Genomic DNA, 11,452 nt, shown 5'->3' with positions numbered 1-11,452 from the left:
AACACCCAGTGGTGAGTGTAGCTGTTATCCCCCTGCCCCAGGCAGCAGCTGTAGCAGCAGAAGACCTCTGCCCTGCCCTGCCGTGGGACTCCTTCCCCCCACACATCTCCCTGCAGCGCCCTGGGCAGCTCCCCGGGCAGGCTGAGTGCTGAGTGCTGAGTGCTGAGTGCTGAGTGCTGAGTGCTGAGTGCTGAGCCTGGCAGGCGGCAGAGTCACAGCCTGCAGTGAGACTTACCTTGTCAAAGGCTGTGAGCAGTGCTCCTGCAGTGAACTCAACACCTGCTCAAACCATACACATCCTATAAGCTCTCTGCCCTTTCTCTCCTCTCCTCCTGTCACCTGCAGGCTGTGCTGTGCAGAAGAGCTGCTCCTGGGCACAGCTGTCTCTCTGCAGTGCTGCCCACTTGTAGGAGCTCCCTGAGTCCCAGGAGCCCAGCCCAGCCCAGCCCAGCAGAGGATGTCATTTTCTCTTCCTCACTGCTCTCCCTGGAGATGACTTGGGGGCTGCAGGGCTGGCAGCTCCCGATAGACAACAGGGTCATCTCTGCAAAACGTACTTTGAAGTCAGATGAATTAATCACCAGTAGCCAAGCTGATTTCGGAAGCATTGTTTGTCCTAACAGATTGTGTGTGCCGAGCAAAGCTGCCAATGCCCCATCTGGTGTCATGGTTTTATGATTCTTGTTATCAGTATTCCACATCATAACATCATGTAAAGCACCGGGAATTAAAGAGTTAATACTCCAGTTCTGTGGACGGACAACTTTCTGGATACCTGGTTCTCAGAAGAGAAGAAGAACCGCATATCCCAGGGGACTCTGAGTTCAGAGGGGAAGATAAGCCGTGGGAGGAAGACCTGGGATCTCTCACTTGCTCGCTGCCTGGCCGTGTGTGGCTGCGCGCCCCAGCCGTGCGCCTTCAGTTCAAAGTAAGGCTTTTGGTTTCAGACACTTGCTCTCTCATTATATTTCAGTTATTACCCTAAATTCCAATTTTATTTTATAACATTGTGTTATCTTACATTCCAGTATCATGTTTAGTAAAAATAAGTTTCCTTCTTCAATCATTGATGCTGTTTTTTATTATTTTTATTATTATAATTTTTTTTATATTTTATTTTATTTTATTTTGTTTTATTTTATTTTGTTTATTTTATTTTATTTTTTGGCCAGTGGGACTGCCAAGCCTTCAGCCCTCTGTCATGGACACACATTGATCCAGATAACTCCGTAACAAGACAACACACTCAGTCATATGCTCTGCTTTTAGGACGGGTGTGTGGAGCCAAACGTTGGACCTGGTGATCACTATGGGTCCTTCCCATTGTGGGTTGTCCTAGGATTCCATGACAAGCTGGATACAAGCACGGTGGGTTGAAATGACTGTGGTGTCACTGTGGGTAGGAGTTCAGTAACACAGTCACGATGTTCTCTCAAAAGTGTGGAGAGCAGTGCTGTCAGAATTACTGAGTTATGGCAGTGATCATTATTACAGTGATGTCAGAGTCACTGTGCTGGAAAGGGGAGACAAGCTCAGTGATTTCAGCTCCACTGTGTCGTCACAGCTGATATGAGCACAGTGGTGTTGCAGTCAGACAGGAGCTCTGCATGTGGGTGAGCATCAAACACGGCATCCCCAGAACCAAATGCTACCAGTGAGGAAATGGTGCCTCCACCTTGGGCCTGGGAGTTCAAAGTTCTGTTGTGATTGACTGCTTGTTCAGACTGGGCCCCTCTCACATCCCACATCCTGGCATGAGACACACTGCCCACATGGGACTTGGGCCTCACGGCATCCTTGCACCCCATGCAGAGTCTGGCAGCTGCTGTGCCCTGGTCTTTCATTTGACATCAGACAAACCTCCATCCCACTGCCCCAGGAAGGGCCCTGAGCCAGCACGAGGGACACGATCTCCCTGCCGAGGCTCTGGGGATCAGGGCTTGGCCTTTCTGCTTCAGAAGACAAAGGAGGCTTTGCTCAGCATCACAGCCACCATCCCAGTGCCTTGGTCTGCCTGCAATCATGGCTTCCAATTATCTGCTCTAACAAGTCCCTGGGGAAGCTGGCTTGTCCATGGCCCTCAGTGGGGCCCATTAATACTCCAAGAAACTTCACCTTTCCTTCTGACTTTGTCTTCTTGAGCACTTTGTGCAAACTCCTCTGTGCACTGGAGGTTGATGGACACTGCAGTAAATGTCCCCTGGGGCCCATTATAACCTGAAGAGCCCTCCTGTGCCTTGTGCCTTCCTGTCATCTTCTTCAGGTGTTCAGAACTTGTGCAGCAAACTGGACAGGTATCTGGAGACATCTAAAAGAGAAAGAGAACAACAGGCATTAATGAAGTCTATTTATTTATTTATTTATAGGTGAGTTTAAACAAGAATTTAAAGCAACACTTTGCAACTGATATTGACCCAGGATGTCCCCTAATGAGCTCTGCTCTGTCACTGTGTGGACAGATCCCCATCAGGCTTCCGTTTTCCTTGCTGGACAAGCCCAGCTCCATCAGTCTCTCCTCACATGTGAAGTGCTCCATCCCCAGTCACCTTGAGTGAACCTTCCCAAACTCACTTTGTCTTGCTCTCATCAGCCTTGTGTTGGGGATCTGAACTGTAGAGGCAATGCTCTGGATAATGCCTTCCCTCCATCTTCCACCCATTATCTTCTTCATATTAAAAAACTGGAAACTTGATTTCTTACCAGATTTCCAAATTCTGAAACAAGGAAGAATAGTTATTGATTACAGGAGATACTAACATTAAACATTTGGAAGGAATTCTTAACATTTCTAAGATCATGATTGTGAGGCATGGAACAGCTGTGGAACAGGTAGCCCAGAGAAGTGGTGGATGCCCCATCCCTGGCAAAGTTCAAGATGTCAAGGGCCCCAAGCATCCTCATGTACTGGATGACAGCGCTGCCCACAGCAAGGGAGCTGAAACTGGATGGTCTTTTAGGTCCTTCCGATCCAAGCCATTCAAGGATTCTGTGGTTCCTGTCAGTCTCGTCCAACTCAGAATCCTGTTTGCTTAGGTATTCCCTCATCACCTCTTTTTTCACCAAGGACACATCTGCCATACACCAACAATTCCCACCTGTCTCTGCCTCCTAGGATTCCAAGAAGACCAGACAAACTAATAAACCGTGAGGTCAGGAAGGAAATGAGTATCAGAGACTTTTCCATGTCCTGTCTCACCATGTTCCCTACACCATTCTACTGTGGGCCCACATTCTCGCTAGCCTTTCTTTTGTAGACTACATATTTCTACAAGCCCTTCTTGTCTGTGATATGCCTGGGCACATTCAATTGCAGTTGAACTCTGACTTTCCTAGACTCATCTCAGGAACACTGGACAAAGTCTCTGCATTGCTGCCAGGTGCTCACTTCTTGTTTCCATTTCCTGTACGCTTCCTTTCTGTGTTTGGGTTAGAGCAACACAATCAATTCACAATAATGCAGGGTTAGAGCAACACAATCAATTCGCAATAATGCAGGATTTCTGACATCTTAACTTGCCTTCCTCTTCCTCGGAATGGAAATATTCTGCTTGGAAGCCAAGTTGCTTAGATAGTTGCCACATTTTTTGACCCTATTCCCTCAGTGCCTTTCCCTGCTGCTCTGTACACCACAGACACTTGAAGAAGCCAAGGTGTGCTCTCCTGAAGCCCAAAGGTGTGAGCTTCTCATTTGCCCTCCCTTCAGATTCCTCAGCTCCACCATCCCATGGCCACTGCAGACCAGCTTCTCTTTCACATTCACATTCCCCATCAACCCTTCCTTGGCAGTATGAGATGCAGCAGAGCACCTCTGCTCTTTGGTTCCTCTATGGCTTGGTCAAGAAGCTGCCAGCTGTGCTCTCCAGGGTTCTTCTGGATGGTGCATGCCCTGCTCTGCTGTCCCTGCAGCAGACACTGCAGTGGAAAAAGCCCCCAAATGGGACAAGGGCCTGACAACACGAGGCTCCCATCTGCATGTAAAGGGCACCTTCCACTTGCTCTTCCTGATCAGGAAGCCAGGAACAGACACCGTTGGTCTCCTCTGTTTGCCATTGCCATTGCCATTCACTCTCACCTGGCTGCTCTGCCTCCCCCAAGATGAGCTCAGTGCACTCTCTGAAAGGGCAGTTGCCCTTCCTTGTCTCTTTTGGAAGCCATTTCACCACATCCCTGAGATCCAAACAAGACCTCCGGTCTGCAACTCTTCAAAGCTTTCTAGCCCAGCATGTGCTGGTGTTCTCATTAGTGAAAAAGCACAGAAGAAAACAACCTATTCAGGATGGGTCATTGGATTCAGTGCATCCATGGTATTTATGAAGATGGCACAAAGGCATTGGATCCACTGTGGGGCGTCAAGTTGACTAAGCAGCACAGACACTCCTGGATCTGTCTTTCCTGAAGGCCCTGTGCTGCATTTGCAGCTGCATGTGAGTGTGCTGGACAGCCTGGAGAACTGGCATGACATGACATGACGTGGCTGCTTCTGACACCGTTTACTTGAGAGCCCATAGAAAACTGAAGTGTTTTCTGTTAAACAATACAGATGTGTTAGCTCTGTCGTGCCTTGAGCTCCAGAATATTCAGCAGATGTAGAACAGAGAAAGATCTGCCTCTTCTTTGGAGAGCTCATCCATTTAGTCAGCTGCACACCTCTGCATGTTCCATGGAGAAAAGTGAAAAAAGACACACAAGTGCCATAAAATGCCATAAATGCAAGGGTCTGATATCATTTAGGATGGCCAAGAATATCTCCATCCCCTCTCTGGCCCTCAGCTGATGCTCAGGAAGGAAAGGAGGTGTCTAAGTCAGGGATTTCCCACGCACTTCCCAAGCACTAGCACACATCCAGGAGCACCCCAGGCACCTTGGTCATCACCCAGGGCCTGTGTGTGGGCAACTGACTCCCCGCTGAAGGACCAAGGACTCGGAGCAGGAGCTCACATGCAGGCAACTCCTTGTGCACATCTGAACTGAACCAGAGGAATCCCTGAAACTCCAGTTGGTCCGTGGGGAGCAGAATCTGATTTCAGCCCCAGAGTTTCCAACTAGCGATGAAATGCCTGCACTACCTCAGCTGGATCAGTGCCCTGCCCAGGGGAAGTCCACCCTTCCTGACCTTCTCAGTGTGTCCTTTTTGTTTCAGCAAACACTCTCTAATCATATGTCTGGAATTAGTCACTGTCCACTGGACGTCTGGTGGTTAACTAAGCAGATTTCAAAGTAAAGTCACGTCACTGTTGTTTTTCAGGAGCTGTTGGCCATGGATATGCAGGGACATCTCAAGGGAGATTACCTGGGGAAAAAAAAATCACATCCTCTGTTGCTGAGTTGGGCCAGGCTCCTGGGACACAGGAAGCTCCTACAAGGGGGCAGTGCTGCAGAGAGACAGCTGTGCCCAGGAGCAGCTCTTCTGCACAGCACAGCAGGGCTGGGGGCATGATCCGCAGGTGACATGAGGATAGAAGAGAGAGGAAGGAGAGTTACAGTCTATGTGGAGTGTGAGCAGGCTGTGAGCTCACTGAAGGAACACTGCTCACAGCCATAGACACGGTAAGTCTCTGGCTGCAGGCAGTGCTGCTGCTTTTACTGGAGGGAGCACTAAATCAGGGACTTCCCATTGCAGATCAGGATGCAGGGAGTCTGTGTTTCTTTATTATGAAAATGACTTGTTCCATATGAGGGCTTTCCCCCTCAGGGCAGGGGCCTTCAGCTGCCACAGCTTCTGCCTGGGGCAGGGGACTCACAGATTCACTGCATGCCAGAATGTTTCTAAGGACACTGTGCAAGAGGAGAGACAAGGCAGGGGAAGGGAGAGGACTGGAGGCAGAAATTTAGATGGGGCTGTTCACTTAGAACACATCTCTGAGACTCCTGATTCACACTATTCTCACTCATTCTGTGAACAGTCACACAATGTGCATTCAGCCTCTCCTCTCTTGAAGGATAGAACAAAATTACCATACTGTCGTATTCTCCAGACATGAATAATGAAATTAACCTGCAGTCGGGCAGCTTTCTCTAACAGAAATGTAATGGCACATAGGATGGGACTGGGTGCTTTAAAAGCAGTTGGGTTAAAGACAGGGAAAGAGATGAAAATATCCAGGGAGATGGGATAAGATTAAAAAATGAGAAAAATATATAAGCTGCATACTTGTCTTCTGCTTATGGAATGCTAAACTTCATGAAATTAAATTGAAGTTATGGAGCTAAATGAACATTGTGCAGAGAGAAAGAAAAAAAAAAAAATTATAGCAGAAGGAGTGCCTCTGAGAATGATCTTGACATTATCTTCTGCACTCTGCACAGGACTGCATGCCCAGGAACTGCAGATGCCCAACAGCAGCTCCATCAGCGAGTTCCTCCTGCTGGCGTTGGCAGACACGCGGCCGCTGCAGCTCCTGCACTTCTGGCTCTTGCTGGGCATCTACCTGGCTGCCCTCCTGGGCAACGGCCTCATCAGCACAGCCGTAGCCTGCCACCACCGCCTGCACACCCCCATGGACTTCTTCCTCCTCAACCTCGCCCTCCTCGACCTGGGCTGCATCTCCACCACTCTCCCCAAAGCCATGGCCAATGCCCTCCGGGACACCAGGCACATCTCCTATGCAGGATGTGTTGCCCAGACATTTCTGTTTGTCTTTCTGCTATCAGCAGATTATTCTCTTCTCACCATCATGTCCTATGACCGCTACGTTGCCATCTGCAAGCCCCTGCACTATGGGACCTTGATGGACAGCAGAGCTTGTGCCAGCATGGCAGCAGCTGCCTGGGGCACTGGGGTTCTCAATGCTTTGCTGCACACTGCCAGCACATTTTCTCTGCCTTTTTGCCAAGGCAATGCAGTGGATCAGTTCTTCTGTGAAATCCCCCACATCCTCAAGCTCTCCTGCTCAGATGCCTACCTCAGGGAAGTTGGGCTTATTGTGGTTGGTATTCTTGCCTTATTTGGGTGCTTTGTATTCATTGTTGTGTCCTATGTGCAGATCTTCAGGGCCGTGCTGAGGATGCCCTCTGAGCAGGGACAGCACAAAGCCTTCTCCACGTGCCTCCCTCACCTGGTCGTGGTCTCCCTGTTTCTCAGCACAGGCATGGTTGCCTACCTGAAGCTCCCCTCCATCTCCTCCCCATCCCTGGACCTGGTGGTGTCATTTCTGTACTCGGTGGTGCCTCCAGCAGTGAACCCCCTCATTTACAGCATGAGGAACCAGGAGCTCAAGAATGCGGTGAGGAAAATGATGCCCTGGTCACATTTTAGCAGGCATAAACTTCACATGTCTCAACAAGTGACTCAGTTTGTACAATAACATACTTACGTTCCTTACTGATTATAATATTTATTTATGTTTATCACTTCTTTTTTCTTTGCTGTTCATATATATGTGTGTGTGTGTAATTATCATTAGTGGTTATCACGGTCCTACACATATGTTTGGCTTCCTTCCACTTGTACTGAGGCATCACCGTGCTCTCTTTCTCCTGGAGCCCATAGGAACTCTGGCTCAGTGCTGACTTTCTCACAGCCTCCATGTTGCACCTCTGTGTCTGCAGGCAAATGAGATGCCAGCAGGCACCGTGGAGCTGATATAGGCTTGATTAGGAAATGGGATCAATGTATTAGCCGGTTGAACAATATATTACTTTAGCAGAAGGAATCAGTATGTGCTCGTCGTAAAACTTCTGTGTTTAGCTTTGACTGGTGTGTGAACAGCCCTGTTTTTATCAATGATCCTGTTTCACAGAAGCTCTGAAATCACTTTTTTGCCTCCACCAGGTGCAAGGACTTGTTCTTGGGTTTGATATACCTGTTGCACTTACACCAGACCAAGATAGAAAGTTGTTGATTGTGGCAAAACAGGCCCCCAAATTGGGGGGAAAGAGCTAAAAGGTGAGCCAGGGTGCACCGTGATGAAGAGGAAGATGAACTAAAGGGGAGGAAGTAGGTGCTGTGAGAAGGAGGACATGTGGTGTCAGGGGCTGTGCTGGGGGCCCATCTCTGCACCACTGCACGCATGCTGCCCCACACAGTGCCTGCACTGAGCTGCCAGGGGCTGCCTGTGGGGCGGTGGGGCCGGGCTGTCCTGCAAAGGGGAAGGCACACGGAGCCTCATGCTGCGGGGCTGGGACCCCAAAATCAGCCTGGAACTCAGCGCCCAGCTGCGCTGTGCTCACCTTGCCTGGCTCCCAGGTGCCCCCTGTGCTGCTCTGTCACTGCCCCTCTACAGGACAGGGGAGAGAACACATCTCAGCAATTCCTGGGTTGAGGCACAAAGCGTTTTATTCTTTCTTTGCTTAAAACCCAAAGACAACAAACTGTGTGTGTCAATGGCTACATATCAATACAGGGTTTTTTGTTGTTGTTGTTTGTTTGTTTTTTTCTGCACACTTGGGATCAGCTATTGAATTCTGCGTCCCTTTCACGTTAATATATTATTTGAAACTGCACCTAACCCACAACACATGTTACTGATATTCTATATAATATAAATTATTTCCAACACATACATCTGCTCACTGTTAGTTAGGATTTCACATCCTCTTCTTCCTTACCTATTTACTCTAATCCAAGTGATATGCCATGTTTCTATTTAATCTTTATTGTCTCATGTCCTGACTTTTTTTCCCTAATATTTAATAATAACTTCCCAAATTACCCCTGTGTACAAGTTGTTATTTCTGTTCTTGTTGTCAGACCCAGTCTGTTGTGTCACTGCAGCTCTGGTAATGATTCCTTTGCTGAACTCCAGACCATTCCAATAACAGCTCTCTGGGTACTGAAGGGAAGGTTGCTAAGTTACAGAAACACACTTATCTACCAGGTGCCACTTGTAAGCAAAGAATCAATCTAATAAACAATTTCTTCGTGTGTGCTGCAAAAAGATGTGTTTTACTATAACACAGCCTTAGTCCTAGGATCTACAATGCTTTCTTTAGCTCAATATTACAAGGATCTAAATGAGAAATCAGTATTTTCCCCACAGTTCAATACATGTCCTGGTTCTTTATGGTCAGAATGATAATGTGGATGCTTTGTCAGTACATCAGTTACACAGAGTGGTACAGAAATCTCCCTGCACTTTTGGAAGTCCTTTGGCATGGTCCCACATCACTTCCTTATCTCTGTGGAGAGATGTCTGAGATGGATTTGAAGGGTAGAGTGTTCATTGGATAAGAAATTGGTTGGAAGGTCGCAGCCAAAGGACTGTGGTAAATGGCTCTCTGGGAAATCGGCTCCACCGGGTGGAGGCTGATCACAAGTTATGTCCACAGGGGTCAGCCTTGGGACCAGAGCTGTTCAACGTCTATCAGTGGCATGGATGATGAGACAGAGAGCACCCTCAGCAAGTGTGCTGATGTCACCAAGCTGTGTGGTGCAGTTGGCATGACAGAATGAAGGGGTGCCATCCAGAGGGACCTGGCCAGGCTTGAAAAGTGGGCCCAAAGAAACAGCATGAGGTTCAACAAGATCAAATGCCAGTTTTTGCACTTGTGTCGGGACAATCCCAGGCATGAGGGTTGAATTCCTAGAGAGCAGCCCTGAGGGGAAGGACTTCAAGATGGTAGATGAAAAGCTGAACAGGAGCCAGAAGTGTGTGCTTGCAGCCTGAGAGGCCAACTGCACCCTGGGCTGCATCAACAGAGAGGTGGTCATCAGAGCAAGGGAGGGCACTGTCCTTCTCTACTCAGCCCTCAGAAGGCCCCATCTGGAGCATGATGTAAAGCTTTTAGAGAAGGTCCAGAGGAAAGCCACGAGGGTGATCAGAGGGCTGGAGGACCTCTCCTGGAAAGACAGGCTGAGGGAGATGGGAGAAGAAACAGCCTGGAGGAGAACACATTGCAGCCTTCCAGTACTCACCGAGAGCTCAGAAACAAGATGGAAATCAACTTTTAACATGGGCACATATCACAAGGTACAAATGTTTTAAATTACAAGAGTTGAGATTTAGATTAGAGACTGGGAGGATCTTTTCAGAGAGAGGGTGGTGAGGTCCTGGCTGTTGTGGTGTTGTGATTTTTTTTTATGTCAGTATTCCACACCAAAACATCATGTGAAGCAGTGGGAGTTAAAGAGTTAGCGTTCTGGTTCCACTTGCTGCTTTTTATGGGCATTTTGAGCATTCTGATGGGAGGGGAGGGGCAGAATTCCCTTGAGCACATGGTGTGAAGAGGAAGATAGGTGGAGATCCAGACCGCACCACAGTGGCTCTCCCTCAGGCCCCACTCAGTTTGCAGCAGAGAAGGGCATGTGCTTCCCTTGTACTATCGTGGGGACTCACACTTTGGGCACACTTTGGTTCAGTAGGATTTAGTAAATTACCATTCCTCCTCAGATCGTTGCTGTTGTGATCCATTTGTTAAACCCATCTACTAGCTCTCGGCCCTTCCACCTCTCTCAGAGTGCGTGGCCTCCCTGGGGCCTCCCTGCACCACCAGCATCACCAGAAAAGTCCCAGGTCTGGTTCGCTCCTCTGATTACTACCCATTCTTGATAGTTCAGGTAAGCAGTGATGAAATTGTTCAGGGAAGCCTGCGACCGATTCAAAAGGATTTCAGGGGTTAGGGCGAATGGCTGAGAGAGTGGCTTCACAAGTGGTATTTTTCTCTCTCCTTCTTCTGGGGTGGTGAGGGATGCAGAGCAGTCTAGGAAATGGCAGGCTTTGAATAAGTGGCAGAAAGGTTGGTGCCACCACAGAACTATGGGTTCGTTGCCCATGGGGAGGACGGAAGAGAAAACTGGATGTGAATTGAGAGCAAATCTAAAGAAATGTGTGTGTAAAAACCAGAGTGAAGTATGGGTAAAGCACGTAGAGAAGTGTGAATAAAGCTGGACTAAAGTGTGAATAAACTTGAAGTGTGAGCAAGACCAGGAGCAAAGTGTGGGTAGACCAGGAGTAGAGCGTGAGTACACCCGGAGCAGGGTGTCAGTAAAAATCGGAGAAAAGTTTGAGTAAACCCAGAGTGAAGTGTGAGTAAACTTGAAGAAATGTTTCAGTAAACGCTGAGGAAATGTGAGTAAAACACACACACACACAAAATGTGAATAAACTCAGAGTAATGTGTGAGAGAACTTGGAGTAAAGAGTGAGGTGGGCATTTCAAGGATCCCTGCATTACATTTGTGATACTGTTGTGTGGGGAGGTGCAGCAGAAGTCACCTTCACAAAAGGAGAGCGAATAATCCAAATTCTTCTGCAAGCTGGTTTTGCTATTAAGCGAGGCAAAGTGAATGGACCTGCCCAGGAGATTCAGTTCCTAGGTATAAAGTGGCAAGATGGGCGTCATCACATTCCAGCAGATGTGACCAACAACATCACTGCTATGTCTCCACCCACTAGCAAGAGAGAGACACAGTCTTTTCTGGGTGTAGTGGGCTTTTGGAGACTGCATGTTCCAAACTATGGCCTTATTGTGCACTTCCTTCATCAGGTGACGTGGATGAAAAATGACTTCACATT

At 48.3% G+C, this 11,452-nt stretch overlaps 1 protein-coding gene across 1 annotated transcript; it reads left to right on the top strand.

The window, feature by feature from the left end:
• Positions 1 to 6,329: 6,329 nt before the first annotated feature.
• On the top strand, positions 6,330 to 7,587 carry LOC149914631 (olfactory receptor 14J1-like). Its single transcript, XM_090126463.1, has 2 exons — positions 6,330 to 7,223; positions 7,549 to 7,587. The coding sequence occupies exons 1-2, from the start codon at positions 6,330 to 6,332 to the stop codon at positions 7,585 to 7,587; spliced, it is 933 nt and encodes a 310-aa protein (XP_089982589.1).
• Positions 7,588 to 11,452: the final 3,865 nt, after the last annotated feature.

The sequence above is a fragment of the Phasianus colchicus genome, chromosome 29 (genome assembly GCF_987193195.1).
Source record: "Phasianus colchicus chromosome 29, bPhaCol1.hap1.1, whole genome shotgun sequence".
Lineage (NCBI taxonomy): Eukaryota > Metazoa > Chordata > Aves > Galliformes > Phasianidae > Phasianus > Phasianus colchicus.
This window is presented reverse-complemented; position numbering and strand designations above follow the sequence as displayed.

Coding starts and splice junctions, on each gene's coding strand:
- LOC149914631 (XM_090126463.1), top strand. CDS start 6,330: ATGCCCAACAGCAGCTCCATCAGCGAGTTCCTCCTGCTGGCGTTGGCA. Junction 7,224..7,548: donor ACCAGGAGCTCAAGAATGCG/GTGAGGAAAATG, acceptor CTGTGTCTGCAG/GCAAATGAGATGCCAGCAGG.